At 40.1% G+C, this 24,644-nt stretch overlaps 1 protein-coding gene and 1 pseudogene across 4 annotated transcripts in view; one reads left to right on the top strand and one right to left on the bottom strand.

Annotated features, from left to right (window-relative positions):
* LOC148033510 (dynein regulatory complex subunit 4-like) overlaps window positions 1-24,644 on the bottom strand; it is an 82,043-nt gene that overhangs the window by 18,687 nt on the left and 38,712 nt on the right. For all 4 annotated transcript variants that reach the window (XM_087681455.1, XM_087681454.1, XM_087681453.1 and 1 more), the window contains 2 exons: window positions 1,240-1,318; window positions 1,069-1,149 (listed from right to left, as the gene is read on the bottom strand). In XM_087681455.1, coding sequence (XP_087537581.1) covers window positions 1,069-1,149; window positions 1,240-1,318 — 160 coding nt within the window. The remainder of the gene's footprint in view (window positions 1-1,068; window positions 1,150-1,239; window positions 1,319-24,644) is intronic.
* Window positions 23,282-24,262, top strand: LOC148033511 (uncharacterized; annotated as a pseudogene).

Below are 24,644 nucleotides of genomic sequence, written 5' to 3'. Positions count from 1 at the left end.
AAGTACAAATATTTATCTGTTCTTGCTTCCTTGGATACATATATAAAGTTTTCATATCTCTATTCCATCATATTTCTTTTGTTATGAATATGATTGTATTTTTGAAAACAACATGGCAAGTGTAGAACAAGCTTGTGAAATGATATGAAAGCCGTAGAACTAAACTAAACTTATAGTGCTAAAAATAAAAAGGCCCACTACATTGAATTAAAGAGACCGATTATTTGGACTATGCTGGAATTCTATGTCAAGGTTTTGCTACTGCTAAACACTCACTCAAGCATTTAGTTTGGATTTGATAAATCTGTTTTGCAAGCATGATATTTGACCGAGTCCAAAAAGTGTTTTTCCCGCATTTTAAGAATTTATGAATCACAAACCAGACAGAAGCACCTTAGCTCAGCATCAAAGATGTGCATTTGGTCTTGCTTTTTTGAAAAATAATACTCATGCAAGAAAATGTGTGTAGCAAAACCTACAACCAGAAAAGCTGAACCAAAATCAAAAGGTTAAACACAACTGCCAACTGGAAAACTGCTTTTCACCAAAACTGTAAACCTTGCACAAGCAAGAAAAGGTAGCATTTTCCCCATTTTGATTGTCTCAAGATTTTATCACTGGACCCAATGATCCACGTTTCATCCTCTCTCAACAATTCCTTGCAGTTACATTCCAACAAATCCCTAGGCTTTAAAGATTTTGTGCCCTTTGTATGAATGCAAATTCCAACAAACATCAATATATCAACCGTAACCATTAATGATAGCAATGTAACACAGAAACCCCTTAAACATCAGTCAAATGCAGCAAGCATAGTTCCCCCACCCAAAAATAGAGCATATAGTTTGTATCATACATTTTCCATTCCTTTTGGTCAAACCTCAACCTACTCTATCATTTTCTCAAATCAATTGGACAGTATAGTTCTGCATTTTCCCTTAATACAATTCAACAAGAAGAAGAAAATTTGAATTGAACTACTAGCCCTAATCGATCCCACTTTGATGTCTTGATCCTCCCTTTAACAGTCATTTATGCCAATGTCTGGAATTCTAAAAATGCACAAACCTTCTTCTCCGTTTTGATCTGCAATTCTTTTGCATCCACATCATACTCTTGTTTCATTTTGGTGAGCTCCTTTCCATGGTCCTGTTACACAAGCACTAAACAACAGAATTTTTTGTATTGTACATCCAAACAAGGGGTTCAGTATATTTATGAAGCACCCAGTTGTCTTACCAGTTTCACTTGTTTTATGGTGTCTTCATAAGCAAGCTCTAATTCCCGAATTTTCTCTTTTAAACCCCGTTGCTCATTCCTGTAAATCAAGTGTTTTTGAATAAACTTGGCCTTGGAAGAAATCTCAAAATAATATGATGAAGAAGGTGACAAACAAGTGAAAGGAAACCATCATTAAAGATGCAGCGATAAAAAGAGTGTTCAATGGTGTCATGTAATTACATTAAAAATGGACACAACTCTAAGTGTGCCAGTATACCAAAAATAGAGCATCCAAAGACTAAAATGGGCATGATAAGAATGGAAATGGACACAATACATCCTTGACCCCTCTTGGTGACATTTTAGGAACAAAATGGAGATGAGCACCCAAATGATGCTGACAAGAAACAGAACTGGCGGAGCAAGAATCTGCTGTGGAGGCAGAGACATCAAGCAGCCTGATAGTGTGTTAAGATCCCCCAAATTTCAATGTTAGTTGTTTCGAATGATACCAAGTGAGAAGAAGAGGTAGGACCTCTGCTTTGGAGGCAGAGACATCAAGCAGCATGATAGTGTGTTATGATCCCCCAAATTTCAGTTTTAAGTTGTCTTGATTGATACAACTGAGAAGAAGAGTAGGAACTCTCTCTGATAGTGTGTTAAGATCCCTCAAATTTCAATTTAAAATTGTTTCGAATGGTACCAAGTGAGAAGAAGAGGTATGGGGACATTGAGATCTATGAAGGAAAAGGTGTGTATAAGTGAGTACTACCACTCTCACCACCTCACCCTCATAGGGGACCCTCCTTATCCCTAACCACAATGTGTGATAGGCTTTGTAGCAAGTTGAAGCTAGTTCCACACCTAGTCTCCAGCCATTTCACAAACCAAGGATGAGATAATATAAACTCCTCTTTTTTGTGCATTCAAAGTGTGTTTTCTAATCTATGTACATGGTTGAGTTGCATTAGAAGTGGATGCAGCAATGGAAGCATAGAAGATTGTTGTAATAGACTGCACAACATAAGAAAGAGAAGAGAAACTGCAAGGGAAGAGAAGAATACAAGAACATCGCAAAGAGAATTCAAGGATATTCCCAGGAAATGGAATCCATACACAAAGTCATGAAACAGTCGCGCACAACAGCGAGTCACTATTTGTGTGGGCACTGACACCGCTTCCTCTCTCCAACATCGCCTACAAGTGATGAATGACTAGAGGAAAGCAACCATCCTATAAATAGACCATAAATCAAGAAAATCTGGCCAGTTGATGGATCAATAAAATAATTAGTTGGGCCATAAAAATATTGAGCAAAAACTCATAAATCCAGTGCTAGAAAAAGAAATAATGTGCCCAACACGATAACACATGCACGAATGAACTCATGAGCTAACTAATATGTTAACACCCTCTCTCAAATCATGGGTGATCTAGTGCAATACAATGATACAATGATGAGAACTCATCATAGTACAACAATGACACTCAAATGATAGAGCCATGAATACCCAAGTGGTGGATGCGCAAGCCACCACCAAGGTGCTTCGGAGAGAAACTAATATCAATGTCAATCATACAAACTCCTGAAAATAGAGAAGAATCATAGCAATTCTCTACATCTGTCAAACAATGCCTCGCAATAGCATACACGACCATCCTATCAGCAATGACTCTGAGCATACATGACCATGGATTTAGCTTAGTAGTAGTTGGCAAACCTGCAACAATAGAAAACAGCACTCCAAGACCTAACAGAAACATCCAATACCACGTCAAAAGTGGGTGCAGCGATGGAAGCGTAGAAGATTGTTGCAATAGATTGCACGACACAAGGAAAAGGGAGGTTGCAAGGGAAGAGAAGAACAAAAGAACACTACAAAGACAGAACTCAAGAATATGATCGGCAAATGGAATCCATATACCAAGGCATAACAATCGTGTACAACAATGAGTCACCAATTGTGTGGGCACTGGCATCGGCTCCCTCTCTCCAATAGGACCTACAAGTGATGAATGCCTAGAGGAGAGCAACCAGCCTATAAATAGGCTATACATCAAGAAAATTTGGCCAACTGATGAACCAATAAAATAATCAATTCAGTCATTAATTAATGAGAAAAAATTCATAAATCAAGCACCAAAAAAAGAAATAATGTGCCCAGCCCAAAAAGACATGTATAGACTCACCCATGAGCTGACTAATCTGCTAACAAGTTGGTGTGTGCTTGTGGATTAGATCACAGGGTGGACCACCTAGTGAGGAACGAGGCCATCTCTCTTGGATAACAAGGAAAGCTCTCTTTGACTTGTGTCCCTATAGGTTAGAAGAATATCTTAGAAGTGTTGTAGATTACTCTGAGACCCCAACATATCAAGCTATGGAATGTGGAAGCAAGGTTGGAGCGGGTAAAACTGGTGATGCATCAGCTCAAGTAGGGGCCATGCTGAGGTGCGAAAGGTAGTGTGTCTCACGGAAGGCTCAAACCCAGCTCATGAAAACAGATGATCAAGGTTGCTTTTGAGTTAGAGCCTTAGATAGCACACAGCCACATTGTCTTGAGAAGGGACATACTCCCAAAAATCACCTACTACTCAATTTTCTTATGAAAGCAATGATAATGAACCCATCAATCATAGTGTCTCTGCTGCTAATATCCTCATGATTTGGTCCTCAAATGGAAATACAAGTTCTGTGCCAATGCCTTGGCATTGTGAATGTGAATATAAGGGCTAGTTTTTTTTAATAATGAGAATCAGTCATAATTGTTGCAAATTCTCTAAGGTGGCATAATGCATAGTGCTCTGCATCTTAGATGACAAGAAAGGGGTACTTCCAACTAGACCAACAAATCAAGCTAGAACCTAGCCAAGAGCAATAACCACCATAACTTAGGAAAAACATCATTCCCAGCCAAGCACAACATGTCACAACCTGCTGTCACAATCATCAAAGTCTCGATTCTACTGTCCAGGATGTCGCACACTATGATCTGCTATCACCTTCACCTTCCATGCAGCTGTCCTACCACATCACCCACCCCTGCCTATCCCATCACCTGCTTGTCATATAGGCATGTCTATGTGGGGGGTGCCTAGGTGTGCTATTGAAACATCCACCTAGGATCCAACCTACACGTGAGACACAATACAAGCTATATCCATGAATTTAAAGAGATTGGAAATCAAACTCACCTCCCAGCCATAGAGCCAAATAGGCTCACCCCCTAAGCTCGGGAGCTAGTAACACTCCGGGTCACGACCACATCCCGATGTACGAACGCATCAGCCAATAGGCGAAGAGTCCAAGAGGGGTGATAACACAATGATCAACACAACAAGGCCTTGAGTCCTACAAATAGGACTCAACTACCCTAACCCCGAAGTGCCCTTAGTGCATTCACACTAAGTCACTTTATGACCACCATGATCATCATCTATTGGTGACTACCTTACTACCCATGACATCTATCCAAACAAGTGACCTAACTTTGCACACTCTCAATGCTACATTTTGACCTCATTTGGGCCACCTGGCTGCTCAACATCATTTATAGGCTATCAACTTCATTCCAACCCTGGTATTTTGTTATTTTGATATCCTCATCTACTGTCACAACTATGTTTTCAGCATAGGTAGGTTTCCATGTTGTTTGCCCACCTATTATTCCATCTTGGAGTGTTGATGTCATCATCTACTGCCACAACTATGTTTTCAACACAGGCAAGTCACCGTATTGTTTGCCCAACTTCTACTACACCATCTCAAAGTGTTGATTTCATCATCCAATTAGCAAACTCTACATTTTGTGCTCACTGGATTTCATATCCACCATCATTAGACATCTATGGATTGTTGCTACTACTATGTTTTAGGAAAGACATCTCTTCAAATGATGCATGCTTCTACACCATCTCAAAGTGTTGATGTCATCATCCAATCACCAAACTCGACATACTCCACCTAAGATTGTCAACATCCGGTTATCAAAGTTTGCATTTTGTGCTCACTAGATTTTGTATCCAACATCATTAGATATCTGTGGACTCTCATACTATTGTGTTTCAAGAAAGACATATCTACAAATGATGCATCTTCTTAAACATATTTTAACAATTATATTCTTCCCTAGAACTATGGCTGTCCCCAATCCCATAAACTCCTAGCAGATCCGAAGAAAAGGCAAGGAGTCATCAACACGCTAAGACCCACCTAACCATACTACCCTATGCACATAGTAACCAAAAACATGCTTCACCCTTGTAAAATGTCAAACCTTGAAACATGGGAAACATTTCGTCTTATGGCAAAACAAAAAAAAAAATCTATGAAACGAAGTCTTTGCAAAACAAACCTTCTTTTAAACAAGGTTTCTTTTATTCTAGAAAAAAACATGAAAGTTGTTTTTCTTATACAGCTGATGCTTTTTCCACATTCTCCTCGCATCCTCCATCACCTCCATCTCTTTCTATGTTTCAGAGTTGTGAAATGAAAAAGTTTTTTAAACAATTTCTTTTACTGAAAAACACATAGGTTGTTTTTCTTTAAAAACTCACGTTCTTTCCATGCCCTCCTCCTTGCATGCCTCATCACCTCCTCCTTGTGTGTCTCCTCCTCCATCCTTTTCTACTCCACTTCTTCCTTCTCCTCCACCTCCACCTCCACCTCCTTGTCCTCTTCCACAAACTCCTCCACCTCCTCCTCTACCTTGGGCCTCCACCTCCTCAAGTGTAAAATGCCTCCCACAAGTTTTTACTTTTACTCTACATTATGTATTACATGTATATTGTAGTCTATGCATTGTGATCTTGAGTCGTGAATGCCAATTTCTAAACGAGTCAATGTAATGGATGTTTTTGTTTTAGGCTTTAGATTTTTACTCTAGTTTCTAGGTGAAATGAATATTTTCATTTTATGGATTTGTTTTCTTCCTCTAATATTACTATATATGAATCTATTTTTCTTCCTCTATTGTTACTAATATATTTTATATTAATTTTAATTAAAAGTAATAGTATTTTTTGAAGCCTCGAAACCTCCAGATGGCTAACAAAATAAAATGCGAAACAAAACCTTGAAACATGAAACAAGATGAAGCATTTCTAGTGACTATGCTTGTGCATGTCTATTTGGTGCGGGTGCATTTAATGGTTTTCTATTTTAGTGATTACATCACATAGGTTTGACTAAGTGCTTGAAGGGAGCCTCTACTGCACGAGAGATTCTTTTGGCCATTCCAAGTGGTGTCGCCGCCTTTTTGAGTTTTCCCCTTAAGCTGATAGTGTTATATATGTATGTGGGGGTTATTTTCTTTTCATTTGTTGAGGCATGAAGTCGTAGAGTTAGGTTAGGTATATGTGGGAGAGATTCGAGTAGTTGTCTACCTCCTGTAAAGACAGTGTCAGGCATTGAAAGACCTATTTTTAGAAGGAAGTCCTAGTGACATTGTCCTTTATGCTTTGCTAGGCAGCTGTTCTAGGAGTCCCTACTAGTGTGAGGCAGCTAGAGAAGCCTGTCAAAGTATAACAAAGAGGAAAATCTGAATATACTTGAAAGATTAAAAAATACAAAGGTGTGTAAAACTTGTTCTAGCACCACCAACTCTTGAAGCCCATCAACATCCACTAACTCTAGCTCCTCTTGATCTATGGTTGTGGTAGGAATAGGTCCATGATACTCTACAAGATTACACACATTAAACATTGGATGCATCTTCCAACCTGAGGATAGCTTCAATTAATAAGTCACATCACTGAGCTTATTAATCAATAATGTGGAAAGGCTCCTGCTTCCGAGGTGCCAGCTTAGGTGAGAACTCCCCGACTACTTCAAATGCTACTTCTAGATCTTGAGGTAGCACCATTGACCTTCCTAAAAGATCAACCATACTAATGTTTATCAGCTTCCTTCTTTTGCTATTGTTATGCCTGTTGGATATTCTCCCAAACCTACTTCAATACCTAATCCGTATCCACAATCATTTGTTTCACCACATAGTTTCGAATAGATGTCTCCAAAGCACCATTGAAGGTAACCAGCCATCCATACACTCTCAAATCTGTTCTGCTTGGTAGATGCATGGACTTTATCATTGATCACTACTCAACCAATGGTAGATACTCCTCCCATGTAGTCTCATGATCTTCAAGTAGCAATGGGCATGGTAATCATGATTCAATTGGAATTCTTCGTTTACCCATCAGTTTGTGGGTGAAAAGTGGTAGAGAATACTAACTTTGCACCAATGTCATAGAATAAATCCTTGCAAAACCCGTAAGTGAACTTAGAATCACAATCACAATCTTGTTGATCAAGCATATATCCCCCCTCCCCGATGAGCTGACACTACCACCCATTCACTATGCTCTGCCACCACTGCCTCTCCCCTACCTACTCCTTGCATGCTCCCTAGTGTCATTCTGCACCTACTGTCCCCACTACATGCTCCCTCCCCAACTACCCCCTACAACCGCTGCCCTCTGCACGTTGTGCAATGTTCTCGATCTAAAACCCTCCCTCCCCTTTGTATGTTGATTCTCCCACCTATAATTTCTACCTCTCCACCTTGCCTCTGCCCTGCACTCACCCCAAAATGGACTACCTACCAGACTATCGTACACCTACCGTATCTTTGTGCATGCCTCCTTCGACCCCCTACGTCCCCAACTTGCCTCCTACCTTTGCTTGCATCTATCGCCTCCCCCTTCCCCTCTCCCCTCTCCCCCCCCTCCCCCTAACCCCCCGATTGCTCTAGCCCCTACGCCTCACTCCCCTCAACTCCTCGCCACTACCCTCCCCTTCTTGCTCAACTGATACTCAAGCATATCCCCAGCTTCCCCCTTCCTTTGCAGTAGAATTCCCCTCAGTGATTCAACAACTCACCCAGGTGGTCCTTGGATAATAAGAATCAATGAGCAACATGTCATTGACATATACCACGATGATTAGAGGCACATCATCCTCATGTCTGACATATAAGGTGCTCTCAATTTGACTATTCTAAAAACCACGTGCAGTCAAGTATGCATGTATCCTCTCATACCAAGCCCAAGGTGTTAGCTTCAAACTATACAATGCCTCTTCTAATCTGCACATTTTTTTTCCTAGCCCTTTTGAACAAAACCATGAGACTAAAAAACACATGCTTTCTCATGTAAATTACCATTCAATATGCAGTTTTAATGCCCAGCTGATATAGATTCCAACCATTGTAAAGCTAACACACAAATGCTATGAATTGTTGTCTTACAGCAAGTGGGCGCAAAGGTCTCATCAAAGTCAATGCTATGTCATAAACATATCCCTTTGCCCACAAGTTTAAGCCTTATAACGATCAATACTATCATCTAGCTTATACCTCAACTTGTAAACCCACTGAGTACCAATAGCCTTTTTACCAAAAGGCAAGTCACATAATAACCAAGTTTTGTTTTTGACAATAGCATCATATTCTAATTGCATATTATCCAACTAATTCTCTGGATTTTATGACTCTTCAAAAGAAACAAGCTCATCCTCATCACATAGACTGGAAACAACAAATGCATTGACAATCTAATGCATAAGAGGCACTAGGGGAGTCGGAACGAGTGTGGCTAGACAAAGTTGTACCCAATTTAATGTCACACAATGTTTACACAGGCCCTTTTGGCATAGTGGTGGACTACTCAATCTCTACTCTCTCATCAAGAAATGCATCATTCACATATATATCACAAATAGGCTGATCTATGAAATCACGAGAAACCTATGTAGGCTAAATTACCTCATTTGGTACTACATGTGACTATCCACCACTAAAAAGAGACAACAAAGTATCATAGATATCTTGGGAGTGTACATTTGTCTCTTTGATATACATGAAACTAAAGGCTGAATAGTACCTTCCACAAAGGCTGTTCATGATTGACCAATATATTCTTAGTGGATGATATAGCTTCTAACCTTTTATTTCAACACTCTAACCAAGAAAATGCATTTTGCAACCTTATCATCAACTTTTTGCATTGTTGCACTAGTACTAATGCATAAGCCATGTAACAAACACGCAAGTGAGCAACAAATGGCCTTTTACTATACCAAGCCTCATATGGAGGAGTGATAGACTATTAGGCCTTGGTGGAGCACCTGTTAAGCACATAAACTGTTGGGTATTTGACTCAAGCCTCACTTATGCCTACGCTCATATGGGAGTGTCAGTGATCAGTAGAACATTGAGGCACTTTTTACTCTCGGTAGGAGAGGTTTTTTCCCCCAGACTTATAGTCTTATTGTCGTATGTGCTTATGTGCTTATGTTACACACTTATGGGCACTTAGTGTGTGTTGGGTGTGAATACCCCCTACAACCCTAAGGTTTAAGGGTTGTACTTTGTACTTTCTTGTAACACTCTTTCAGTCAATTGGATTGGGTGTCGTGCTTCACTCTGTCTCTCTCACTCTCACACTGTCTACTGCACTCTAAGCTGCATCTCGATCCTATCACCATCCTTACATTTGGTATCAGAGCTCAGCTCTGAGCTCAACACCTGCCTACAGTCTACAGCCCACGCCAGTTCTGCCCCAGCCGACAATTCAGCCCAGCGCACAGCTCGTCTGCCTACTCCTGTTCGTCAGGTCCACTCGTCCTGCTCGACAGCCTCCTGTTCGTCAGGTCCACCCGTCCTATTCGTCAGCAGTACGTCTGCCACCAGATCTGGGTGTCGCCTGTCTCTAGCGCCGCCTGCCTCCAACACGCTTGCCTCCAGCGCCGCCTGCTTCCAGCTTGTCCGCCAGCTGCAAGCGCAATCGTCACCAGGCTTGGGCGCCGCCTCACTACTGCTGCGCCGCGTGTCACCAAACACGCCCTGTCAACGTAAAACGTCCGCTCGATTGTCCCGTCCGCCTGCAACCTGACCAGCGACCTAACATTTGACCGTCTGCCCAGTCCACGTCAACTACCCGTCGTTTGACAGTCTGCCAGCGACTTGCCTAGCATCCACCCTGACCACGTCAAGTTTTTTTTTTTTAAACAAAAATTTTTATCACTTTATTCCAGAATCAATTTCTGGCAGAGGAGGTTCATACGCAGCATGCATCGCATATAGGATACAAGTGTGGGCTAAATTTGATGCAAATTTCTGGGCACATTCATCAGAAATTTTGGGGCTTTTATGTATTTTGAGGACAGTTGCATATGAACTGCAGTTATAATCATAGAAAGACTGTTTTGAACACATTTCTTGAAAAAATTTTGGGGATTTTGATATTACAATGTTGCTGAGCATTGTTTGCACCTTGGGAAGCGTGCATTAAAGACAGTTTTTGACAGAGTACGCCCTTGCACATTGATTGCAGAAGTGTGCATGCTGCAATTTCTGGAAATTTGCAGATTTCTAGTCCTTACTGCTTTGACATTGCTCATTTGTCTTTGGAAATTTGTCATCATGGCAAATCAGGGAGGTGATGTATTTACGTATGTATCCAAGGAAGACAGATTGGACGGAAACAATTATTCGCTATGGTCATTCATGATGAAGAATGTATTAGTGGCCAAGAATTTATGGGATTATGTCAGTGGAGAGGAAACTCAACCGGGAGTTGTAGCTCCCATTACTCCTCCTCCTCAAGGGGCATGTGGACAACGGGGACCTCAGCCCACTCCACCTCAGCCACTTCCTCTAAGAACTGCAGCTCAAAAAGCTTAGGATACACGTGATGCACAGGCCTTGTCGCTGATTGCTTTGGCAGTTCAGCAGTCCATCATCACTCACATTCGTTCAGCATCTTCTTCACGAGATGCATGGTTGACTTTGGAGCATATGTTTGCAGGAAAGAATGAAACTCGGATCTCTTTCTTGAAGAAAGAGTTAGAGACTTTGAAGATGAATGAGGGTGATTCTATGCAGGATCACTTAAATAAGATTCAGGACTTGAGGGAGCAGCTCATGAATGTAGATGAGTACTTTTCGGATGTACAACTGATATCCACCACCTTGAATTCCTTACCTCCTTCATACTTGTCTTTTCATACTGCATTGAACCTCACAATGAGGATTGCCGAGCACCCACTTACTTTTATTCAGCTGGTTAGTTTGCTTCTAGAGGAGGAGCAAACAAGGAAAAATAGTGGTGTGGATGCTATAGTCTCTGAGCAGGCTTTTGTGGCAAGACAGAAAGGCAAAAACAGCAAGGTGAAAAATGCTCCACAGAGTTCTGGCACTTCGAGCACATCGCAGAATCAGACACAAGGGGGGACGCAAGCAAAAAAAGGGAAATGTCATTATTGTAAGAAGCCAGGCCACTATATCACTTAGTGCAGGAAGCGCATTGCCAAAGAGAAGAAGAAGGAGTCTGGAATGTCTGTTTCTACTACTCCTTCCATTGCTAGTGAGTCCGCGTCCTTTGTTGTGGACAGGGACTATTGTTTTTACACTTACAGTTATGACATCTCTTGGGCCGATAGAGCACTTAGCTCTACAGAGGATGGTGACACTTGGTTCTTTGACAGTAGTGCTTCTAGACATATTATATCTCGCAGAGATCTGTTTGCTTCAGTTAGTGCACCTCCCGTTGGGAAATCTGTATAGTGTGCCAATAATGCATCATACCCTGTTCGTAGTATTGGGGAGATTCAGCTCACAGCCATTGATGGCTCTATTCTCCGCCTGCAGGATGCTTTGTTTGTGCCTGGAATCGAGAAGAATTTGCTTTCTATTTGTTCTTTGGCACGTTGTGGTTTGCAGGTCATATTTAATGATGACCGTTGCATGGTTAGAGATAAAGAACGCATGACTTTGATCTTGACAGGATCTTTGTGTCATGGTTTATATGAGCTAGATGCTCTTTCAGTAGATCAGACGGCATACTTGACATCCTCTCTTACTCCTGCTATGATACAGGCGGAGTTATGGCATGCTCGTTTGGGGCATGTAAACTTTGGCAGCTTGATGCTTTTGCAGCGTACTCAGATGCTGGATGGCTTACCTCTCTTGGAGAGACCTCCTGAGCACTTATGCGAGGGATGCATTTTGGGAAAAATGCATCGTTTCTCATTTCTCCGTGATGTTGCTTTCAGAGCAACAACCATATTGCAGTTGGTGCATTCAGATGTTTGTGGGCCTATGCAAGCAATGTCATTGGGCGGATGTTATTATTTTGTGACATTCATTGATGACTTTACACGTTTTTGTTGGGTCTACTGTTTGAAAAAGAAAGAAATATATGATGCATTTTTGGCTTTCAGTGCACTTGTTGAAAATCAATCTCGATGCAAAATTAAGACTCTCCGTTCGGACCGAGGGGGGGAATACATGTCCTCTATGCTGAATTCTTTTTTGAAGCAGAAAAGCATAGTCCATCAGTACACTACTACCTATACTCCATAGCAAAATGGGGTAGCAGAGAGAAAGAATCGGTCACTCATGGAGATGGCCAGATGTATGCTGAAGGCAAAGAGCTTGCCTCATAGTTTTTGGATGGAAGCAGTCATGTGTACTTGCCATATTTTGAACAGATGCCCTACCAAAGCCTTGAAGACCATCATACCTTTTGAGGCTTGGAACAGCAGTAAACCTTCTGTTGGTCACTTCCGTGCCTTTGGGTGTCTTGCCTATGCCCATATTCCACAGGTACTTAGAAAAAAGTTGGACAACAAGGCTGTTAAGTGCATTTTTATGGGATATAGCAATGAAAGCAAAGGCTACAGACTCTATGATCCCGTTACAAATAAGGTTTTTGTTAGGCAGGGATGTTGTTTTTGATGAAAAATCAGAATTATCCTTGGCTGGTTTGGACACATATCAGGCTGCCCGTGATGTTTTTGAAGGGTTGCTGCCCATTACTTTTGGTGATTTAGCTAGAGCTTCAGAAAATGAACCTAATGTTCAGCCAGCTGCTCCTAAGGAAAGTGCAGAAATTCAGCCATTGGCTGATCGGAATATTCAGCATAATGCTGAAACTGAAATTCAGCAAGAGCTTGCACATAGTCAGGAAGCTAGACAGTTACCTAGATGGTATTTGCAGACTATGCAAGATAGTCCTTTGGATGCACCCATGGCTGGTCGTACTAGAAGGCAAACTCGTTTGCATGATTCAGCACATACCATGGAGTTTGTTATGGCAGCAAGTACTTTTGATAATGAAGAGCCTGAATGTTTTGAGGATGCACAACACAATGTGCATTGGATGGCAGCAATGCAAGCTGAATTAGATTCTATTACTAAGAATCAAACTTGGGATTTGGTGTCCTTGCCATTTGGGAAGAAAGCCATTGGAACGAAATGGGTCTACAAACTGAAAAGGAAAGTAGATGGATCCATTGATAAATACAAGGCACGGCTTGTAGCTAAAGGCTACGCACAAAAAAAGGGCATTGACTATGAGGAGACATTTGCTCCTACTTCCCATATGACGACCATCAGGTCTATGATTGCTTTGGCTGCACATTATGGTTGGACAGTGCATCAGCTAGATATCAAAACTGCATTTTTACATGGGGAACTTCAGGAGGAAGTTTATGTACAGCAGCCCATTGGTTTTGCAGTTGAAGGCTCAGAACATTTGGTATGCAAGCTCAAAAAGGCACTATATGGTTTGAAACAAGCTCCTAGAGCTTGGTATGCAAAAATAGATGCTTTCTGGCTTGGTCAGGGGTTTCTAAACAGCTCATTTGAGTCTACCCTTTACGTATGTAAAGAAGGGGGATCTATGCTGATTATATGTCTTTATGTTGATGATCTTTTGCTCACTGGAACACATGCTGATCAGATTTCAGCATTCAAACAAAATTTGCAGCAAACTTTTGACATGTCTGACTTGGGAGTTTTGCATTACTACTTGGACATCCAGTTCATACATGATGCTCGAGGTATTGGGCTATCACAGTCAAGGTATATTGGGCACCTTCTTGAGAAGTTTGGCTTACAAGATTGCAAGCCAATTTGTACCCCCATGGAACCTGGACTGAAACTGTCATTACATGATGACAGTGATTTGTTTGATATACATACATATGCTCCTGCAGTTGGATGTCTTATCTACCTATGCAACACTAGGTCGGATATACAGTTTGCAGTTTCAGCTTTGAGCAGGTATATACATCAGCCACGTATGTCGCATTGGCAAGCTGTCAAGCGTGTTTTTCGTTACTTGCAGGGTACTCGATCTCTTGGGTTGCTTTATGCCAAGGGGAGACCACTGCAGTTACATGCTTACAGTGATTCTGATTGGGCTGGTGATTATGATGCACGTCACTCCACTAGTGGCAATTGTTTCTTTCTTGGCTCTTATTGCATTTCTTGGCTTAGCAAGAAACAATCCACTGTTGCCACATCGTCATGTGAAGCTGAATACAAGGCAGCTTTCACTACCACAGTTGAATGCGTATGGCTTAGACGCTTGCTAGCTGATCTGGATGTATCTGTTACGGAGCCTACTCCTTTGTTCACTGACAGTCAGAGTGCCATTGCAGTGGCACGGAACCCAGTGTTTCATGCCCGCACGAAACACATTGAGATCCATTATCACTTTGTCAAAGAGAGGCTACATGCAGGTGATATCAGCCTTGTCTATTGTCCTACCACCAGTAATGTGACAGACATCTTCACCAAAGCTCTTCCTCGTGACAAATTTGAAGCATTTCGCGATGCTTTAAATTTGATATCCTTTGGTGGCGGATGATCCTTGTACTCTTGATCACTCTTCACTCCAGGGGGGTTTGTTGGGTATTTGACTCACGCCTCACTTACGCCTACGCTCATATGGGAGTGTCGGTGATCAGTAGGACACTAGGGCACTTTTTACTCTCGGTAGGAGAGATTTTTCCCCCAGACTTATAGTCTTATTATCGTATGTGCTTATGTGCTTATGTTACACACTTATGGGCACTTAGTGTGTGTAGGGTGTGAGCACCCCCTACAACCCTAAGGTTTAAGGGTTGTACTTTGTACTTTCTTGTAACACTCTTTCAGTCAATTGGATTGGGTGTCGTGCCTCGCTCTGTCTCTCTCACCCTCACACTATCTACTGCACTCTCAGCTGCATCTCAATCCTATCACCATCCTTACATAAACTGCACACAAAATAGCCTTAAGCCATAAGCTATGTGGCAAAGCTTGACTTTTAATCATGCATTGTGCTATCTCCATGAGAGATCTTTTCTTTCTCTCAGCTACACCATTTTATTGTGGTGTATACCCCACTATACATTGTTGTTTATTCCATGTTTAGCTACTTATGCATTAAATATCTTAGATATATACTCCTTCCCTCGATCAAAACAAAGAGTGTCCACTTTACATCCTAAAAAATTTTCAACCATGCTTACAAACTACTTAGGCATTAAAACACTTTGGACTTGATACATGTTTGGAGTAATCCTTAATGGAAGTCGTGAAGTACACACAGTTACCAAAAGATGGTGTTTGCATTGTACCACAAACATCACGTGTACAAGCTGCAATTTGTGAACAACTCTCATTGAACCATCTTTTAAAAAGGAAGCATAATGTATTTTACCCAATAAGCAACCCTCATAAATGTGTTTTGAAAAAAGAGTAGGCAATAAAGACACAATATCAGATTTCTGCGCACATAGCAAAATAGTAAAATTCAGATGACTAAAACATGCATCCCAAAGTCTTGTATTTGAAACAGCCTGCAAATATGCAACTGCACATGCCATATCTTCCATACATTTACCATAGTTATTGAGCTTGTACAACCTAGGAAATAACTAGATACAATAATTGTATTAACGCAAGAGAGATCATGAATTGTACATCTGTCATTTAAAAACTTCGCAATCGAGTCAATCTTGGCGAGTGCAAAAACTAATAGCAAATTCTTCTCAATCTCTAACACATACAAAGCATTTGTAAGTGTGAAAGTACTTCTATTGGTAGCAATCAACACAATTGAAAACTCCTTTAATAAGATAAGAGAAGTTATTGGCACATGTCATAGTACTATCCTTAGTGACAGACTCTAGAGAAGTAAATAGACCGTGTTGTGAAGTAATATGCTTAGCAACACCTATAAATAAATGTTCTAAATGCAAAAAATACACAAATACAATCATAAGACAAAGCATAAACCGATATAACAAAGCATAGTTATAATGGGGTGACTCAAAGACAATGAACACCATGAATAATCTAGAATGAATGAATCTAAATAATACAATACTCACGCAACAAATACACTATCCAGTGTTTTGAATGAATATTGTACATTGAACTCTTGTGTCTTGAGGATTGAGGCGAAGGTAATGAGCTAGAGATTATGTCGTACTTCGACGGATCCCGAAACGTAGCAAGGCAGCCTTCAAAGATATCTGGTAGCAGCAAACATAGCAATGTAGATGCTAGGTCAATATCAAATGGGCAAAGAAGAGAGAAAACTAACAAACACAATAATGTGGAGGTGGGCGACAACCTAAGCGGTGTCACAAATCACGTGGTGGGGAGACTTGCTTAAGATACTGCACCGAACACACACACTATGTACACGAGAAAGCTCACTCAAGAACACAAGAAAAGAAATGGAGGCCAAATCATTTTCTTGTTGATTTTTCTTTCTTCTTTCTCGTACAACACAATGCACACAAAGTATAGATAAGATACAATATAAAAGAAAAGTGGCTTACTAAGTCAAACAGTGTATAACTGACTATACTAATCGATTGGCGCTATGACTATGCCAGTTGTGGGTAGGTATAACAAACCAAATATAATAAGTGATAAGCTAGTGGCTATGTGAGGATCATAACGACCATCCACGTGTTAAGTGTAGACGTACGAACCTATTTAACTAAGTCTTCCATCATCAATGTCCACACGTATTGAGCTTGCCATCTCAACACTCCCCCTCAAACTCAATTGTATCTTTGCAACTCCAAGTAAGATTCAAAATTTTCAAAGCCTCTCTATGCCCAATGCCTTTGTAAAAATTTCAGCTATCTAATCCTAGTACTAACATATACAAAGTCGATCTCTCCTATAAGTACCTTCTCTCTCACAAAATGGTAATATACCTCAATGTGTTTTGTCCTAGCATGAAACATTGGGTTCCTAGCTACCTATATACTACTCATGTTGTCACAGTGAATGACAACTGGACCATCTCCCTGCACATCCAAATCACTCAATACCTTTTGCAACCATACCACCTCACATGCTGCCATAGCAACACCTCTATACTCAGCCTCTGTACTCGATAACGCAACCATTGATTGCTTTTTGCTGCTCCAAGTAACTGTTGCACTACCAAGGGAAAGCATGAATCCGTTGATAGATCTTCTATTGGACTTGCTACCAGCCCAATTTGCATCTATGAACCCAAACACCTATACATCCTTACCTACCTCATAAAAATATCCATAATGCAAGGTGGACTTCACATATCTCAATATACATTTGACTGCATCCAAATGAGGCTCCTTAGGTACCCACATAAATTAACTCACGTCAAACAACATAACTCAAGTCTAGCCTTGTGATGGCCATATAGATCAAACTCCCTACTATCTTCCTAAATGTAGTTTTCTTCTATCTCATTCCCAACATCAACACTCAACTTTATATTTTGCTCCAATGGCACTAAAAGAGACTTACATACCGTTATACCATACTTGGATAACATATCCAAGCATTACTGCCTTTGGGACAGCCATATACCATCTGCACATCCGATCACCTCAATGCTAAGAAAGTATCTCACCTCATCCAAATCCTTCATCTCAAACAGGCCCTTGACATTAGCAATCCCATTGTTACTATCACTTGTAATAATTAAGTCATCCACATAGATGCCTATGATAGCTAAACCTGCATCACCATTTCTTACATAAAGTGAGTGATCTATATCAAAAATGTAAAAGTTGACATTGATAAGATACTCTTCTATCTTGTCAAACCATGCTCTAGGTGCTTACTTCAGTCCATAGAGCGCCTTCTTTAACCTACACATATATGTAGAACGCTCTAAATCCTCGTAACTTGCTAGCTCCTCCATATATATCTCTTCTTGCAAATCACCATGCAAAAAGACATTATTCGCATCCACTTGCTATAAACTCTAATCATTGAGTGCTACCAAAGTAATCACGCATCTGATAGTTGCCATCTTAGCAACTTAACTAAATGTCTCTTCATAATGTATGCCATATGTTTGTGCATAGCCTTTTGCAACCATCTTAGCCTTATACTACCAATAGAACCATCTGTATTATGCTTTATTTTTTAGACCCACTTACAACCCTAGTTTTCTTACCCTTAGGCAATAGTATTAGATCCCAAGTCATGTTGGCCTCTAATGCAATCATCTCCTCATCCATTGCTATATCCCAGTGAGCATGACCAACAGTCTCCTAAAAATAAGTGGGCTCAACATCCTCAACTACCTCTATCATATAAGCATAATGGTGAGCTGTATAACCCTCAAAACTAAATCTTCTAAAATGATATCTCACCCTGCTAAACCTACATATCACCGGATCACTCAGCAAAGCCTTTACATTACCATATGCTCTTTGTACACTTCATGTATTGATTGAAGAAATACCAAGCTCATCATCCAAACTCTCTAAGCCACTAGAATCACCATCAAGAACTACATGACTAGTAGATGCATTATTACCATCTAACACTTTCTTATTTCCTTTGTCATTACTTGCAATACTAGTAAATGCACCTGAAGATGTGGGACTGCTTCTTAGTCTCCCAAACCAAGGGCTAACTACAGATTAACTACCAGCAGATGATGTCTCTAGTCCACTAACAGTCTGTAATTTTTAGATTTCTATCTGCATATGGCTACTATGATCATCAACATCATCCGATGCATCTCCACTAGATGCATACCAACTGCTCATCTCATAAAAAATAACATCTCTACTTACCCGAAACTCACCACTAATAGAGTTATAACAACGATACCCTTTCTACTCAATAGAGTATCCAATGAGAATACATTTTTCAGCCTTGAGGTCTAATTTCTTCCTTAACTTATCAGACACATAAACATATGCACTACATCCAAAAACTTTCAAGTGTGATACATCAAGTTGCTTGCCTGTAAAACATTCTGTAGAAGTCATATCATAAACTGTAGCTATATGAAACCTATTCATAATGTAAACAACAGTATGAACAACCTCAAACAAAAAATACTTAGGCATATTTTTCTGAGCCATCAATGTCATGCAACCTCTACAATATATATATTTTTCCTTTCTACAACCCATTTTTTTGTGGGATTTACCTACATATAAACTATCGCATTATCCCATGAAATCTCAAAAAGTCATTGAACTCATTAGAGAAGTATTCTCCCCCTTCATCTAACCTCAAGCACCTAGCTTTCAAGCTTGTTTCTATTTCAACAACAGCCTTGAAAGTTTTGAAGTACTCAAAGACTTCACTCTTTTCCTTTATGAAATATACTCAAAGTTTCCTAGAGCAATCATTAAGGAATGTAACAAAATTCTTACTTCTATGAAGAGATAGATTTTGGGTAGTTCCCCAAATATCCATATGCACAACATCAAGTATATTCTTGCTTACATCTTTATCATGAAAAAACAGTTGCCTTACCTGCTTCTCAAACTGATATACTTCACAAACTTTATGTAATTCTACGACTTTAAATGTGGGCAAACTTGTAACCAATGCTTTGGATTGCATTAATTTTAGCCTTTGCAGATTTCCATATCCAATATGTTCATGCTATATTTCAATGTCTGTAACCACACATTTTTCTTTAGCATACATAGCAACGTTTATAATAGGAATTCCAACATCCAAAGTAAACATGCAACCAACTTTACTTTCTTTTGTAACCAACCTGCACTTATTGTTGAAGTCTTCAACAAAATAGCCCTTTGCATTAAATCTAACCTGTAGACCTTACTCTATCATTTGACCAATAGATACCAGATTCTTTATGATGGATGACACGTATAAAATATCTGACAAACACTTTGTTTGACGACCATGTAAGAATAAAGAAACTTTTCCAATGTGTGAAATCGGATGATATGAACCATCACTTGTCTCTACATAACCTGGACTTCGTAAATCCTCTCTCTCCAAACCGTTCAATATAGCTAGTCATATAATTAGATACACCCGAATCAACATACCATGTATCATCACATACTCCCTTTCTTGTAACAACATTCATCATGTTACATGATAAAAAAGTGCTCATTTTTTTCATCATTTATTCTTAAAGACAATGCATAATTTCCTTGTTGCAACTTGCCACTGCAAATGTCATCCTTCTTATCAAAACAATGAGCTACAATATGACTTGTTCTTCCTTAGTAATAGTACACAATACCAAAATTGCTAGGATCTCTATTATGCCATCTACCTCTTCCTCTAGAGTTCCCCTTGCCTCTAGAATTACCATGGTCTCCCAAAATCTACATATCAGCAAACTGTTGATTTAACTTGTTTTGCTACTAGTTACTATCAAAGAGAGTGACCAACTTGCCAAAATCTAGAAATGACGAGCAGTCTTTTCCACTGATTGCTCAATAATACATATAATCTATAACTTGTTTGTAGATAAACCTTGTGTTTTCTTCTTGACAAACACCTTAGAACTTACAAATTTGAAATCTGTAACTTGTGCACCAAAGAATAGCTAGCACAACAGAAATTACAGTATATCAGAACACAAACTACATACAAGTGAAAGCTCACTCAAGAACACAATGAGAGATATGGCAGCCCTAACATTTTCTTACTAGTTTTTCTTTCTTCTTTCTTACACGATACAATGTACGCATAGTATAAATAATATATAATATAAAGGAAAGTGGCCTACTAAGTTAAACAATGTGTAACTGACTATACTAATTAATTGGTACTAGAACCATGCCAGCTATAGATAGGTGTAACAAACCAAATATAATAAATGATAAGTTAGTGGCCATGTGAGAATCATAATGAGAACTGACATACTAAGTGTAGACGTACGGACCTATTTAACTAAGCAATCCATTATCAATATCTGCATATGTTGAGCTTGCCATCTCAACAGGCGACAACTGTAGGGTCAAAACACAGCCAACAAAAGATTAGGAACTAATGACGGCAGCAAAGAAGCCTAAACATAGCTAGGGACTGATCATCAAGGTCAGAGATAGCAAATGCAGCCCCAAAACAAGCCACCAAGCTAAAACGCAACCTTCTTGAGAGTGGACATTAGTTAGCGACAGCTACAAAGAGCAAAAACTATGTAGGGAAGGCTAGAAACAAATTCCGAATGGATTGTGACAATATCAAGCAACTTTAGCTTAGATATCCTCCATGAACAGGGTGGGGGCAACGAAGCTCTAGCACTTGAAACCTACAAAAACAAGATTAGATTAAGTAGAAGGGTAGTGTCACCAAGTGGTGATACTTTTTACAGTTGCTTTTCTTATTTACTTATATAAATATTTTATTTTTCTTTTCCTTTGTTGCTATTGCTTCTTAACCCCAGAGTTCTCTTGGAATAAGCCGAGATCTTTGCATGGCCAAAAGAGGTAACCATTGGGAAAAATTGGACTAATGGTTTGTCTGAGCCTTAATACCGGTTCCATATTGAATGGGCAATGAACAATAGAATGCCAGTGGTTTGGGAATGTGTGCTTAGCCACTGGAGATGGTGTAGGACAATGAGCCTAGCCAAGACAGAAGATGCACATGTGAGAATGCTCACAGAATAAAAGTCACTGTAACTGAGCCACATTACACTTTTTGATGTGGTTACAATGATAAAAGTTGCTCATAACAACTTGAGGAATGCAGGGGTCACCATCCCTAAAATTTAGGGAGTTACTATTTTTGGACCCCAGAATATGTTCGCGTCATTATCTTCGTTTTTGCACAAGGATTAATTCTCTGGTCTGTGCCGAGATTAAATTTTGCACCGATCACGGAGAATTTTAGACCAGAAGGTTTAAACAGGAAAATTGTTACATGTATGCCATGTGGTATAAATTCCCAAAAGAGAGAGAGAGAGCATTTTAAAAAAAACGTAATAGGCATAAGGGGTAGATCAGAGAATGATGTTTTGAGGAGCTGAGGGCAGATTGCTGCAAGAAAATCAGCCATGGAGAGTACTTCTACATCTCTGACTCAAGTACAGAGATAGAGCTTGCTCCCTCTGATCAACTCTCTCTCTATTCTCAGAGGAAATGCTTCGCATGATGGGCTGATTCGATTGAAGGTACAATTCTCTGTTTTCTCTAAAATTCTGCACATGAATCATTGAGTATTGGTCAAAGAAAATGCAGGACATGCTGGACAGTAAGAATGGTGAATTCTGCACATGCTGGACAGTAAGAACAGTGAACTCTGGACATGCTAAATAGTAAGAACAATGAATTCAGGACATGCTGGACAGTAAGAACATTGAATTTTGGACATGCTAGACACTAAGAACAGTGAATTCAGAGATCTGTAGACTGTAATTTTGCACACGAATCATTGAGTTTTGGTCACATGCTGAATAGTAAAAACAGTGAATTCTGCACATGCTGGATAGTAAGAACAGTGAACTCAGGACATGCTGAACAGTAAGAACAGTGAATTCTGGACATGCTAGACAATAAGAACAGTGAAATCAGAGATCTGCAGACTGCAATTCTGCACAGGAATCATTGAGTTTTGGTCACAAAAAATGCTTTCCTAAAAGGGATGTTGATCTAGACATGCTGTACTGTTCTTATGCAATTGGGATTTACTCACAAGAGATGAAAACAAACTGTTCACACGTTATATATTTTTAGAACATTATCATTTTTTTGTAATTTTCCATCTTTTAATTGATAAAGAAATACCGAGAGGGGCGCCAGTCTTCAAGGCCAAATCTGCTGTTGAGCGAGGGAGTGAGGTCTCTGCTTATGTGCGTGTGTGTGTAAAGACCAAGTGTTAATTGAAAAAACTACCGCTTTATGTGAGTCATAGACCGGTTTCATGGTTCCATCCCCGGGATTTGAATTCTTTTCTGTAAGAATTTAAGCTCGGACAGTTTTGGGTGAAAAGGCCATACACACAGGTTTTACAAAGATTACAGGACTAGAGAGATGGCAGACATGGATAAAGGCAAAGGAAAACTCCCTCATGAAGAAGAGAGTTCTTCTGCTCGTACACATCGAAGAGAGAGTATTGGTGCACATGTCCCAGCACCTTCGAGAACCGACATTGAACCACAGGATGAGGAGCAAGAATAGGAGGACTTGTTAATGGCACAACTCCTCAGTATGGTTGGCTCTTTCGAATAGCTTGTAAAGAATCCTCGGATGCAAAAAATTTTGAAGTCACATAATGAGGATTCTCAGACTGAGTCATCACATCATACCATGGAGCGCTCAAAAAGGCAAACTTCTAATGTGCATGAGCATGTGGAAAAGACACCAAACATGGAGATAGGTCCAGTGCAACAAGAAGCACGAGCACAGGACCACGGAGTGAATGGTCAAGGCAGCGATGCACAAGTGGCACAGCAGACTATTCCTCCTCAGTTTGCTACCTATCCTGGTTACTTTGGTGGTGGGTCAGTTTTTCAAGCAATGGCTGGATTACCCACGGGTTATCAGGGATACTCGCCTAGAGGGCCACCAGGAATGATGCCTATTGAGGCAGTGAACCCACTTTATGCTAATATTGGTCTACAGCCCGCTTATCAGACTCTACAGAGTCCTTATTTGATGCTTGGAGTACAAAATGCAGCTGCTGGTTTTTTTCAGCCTAGTGGGCATATGGCAGCTAAGACAGGTGAAATGAATGCTGATAATGCGCCTAAGGGACTCCCCTTTTTACAGCCACCTATCTATGACAACCTAAAACCAAAAAATGCAAAGCCTAAAGACTATAAAGAGGGTGGTCAAGCATTAAAGTTTGAAACCTTCAATGATATGCAAGATAAGCTGAAAGCTTTAACATTTATACAACAGTTTGATGCAGCTTACACAGGAGGAAATTTTACTGAGACTTCTAAGGTGCGGAAGGCTGCAACTTTTTTGAAAGGTAATGCTTTGCAGTGGTGGAACATATTGTTGATGTAAGGATATGCACCTTCCATTTGGGTCCATTTTAAACAGTTGTTTGCAGCCTCATGGTTAACTAACACGTTTGAAGTAGATGTCATGACTGCATGGCATAAATTGGACGCGGAAAATTGTACAGATTTAGAAGAGTACAATAAGAAATTTTAGGAAGCACTTTTACCCGTGAGTTCTTACAGGACAGTGCCCTTGTTAGAACAAATTGAAAAGTACTATTGCGGCTTGCTCGAAGCCATTAGGGATTATTGTACCAAGACTAGGGTTACAGATATGGTACAGTTAATTGAAAATGCTGGTGTGGCAAATGCATTGTTGAAAGGAAAAGCTGACAGCTTTAAAGGCACTGAAAAGAAGGATTCTCAGTTTAACCATTATCCTGGCA

This window comes from Lygodium microphyllum, chromosome 7 (assembly GCF_053477565.2).
Source record: "Lygodium microphyllum isolate KBCC chromosome 7, Lygodium_microphyllum_v1.1.10, whole genome shotgun sequence".
Classification (NCBI taxonomy): Eukaryota; Viridiplantae; Streptophyta; class Polypodiopsida; order Schizaeales; family Lygodiaceae; genus Lygodium; species Lygodium microphyllum.
Note: the sequence above shows the minus strand (reverse complement) of the source record. Positions and strands in the feature narration are given on the sequence as shown.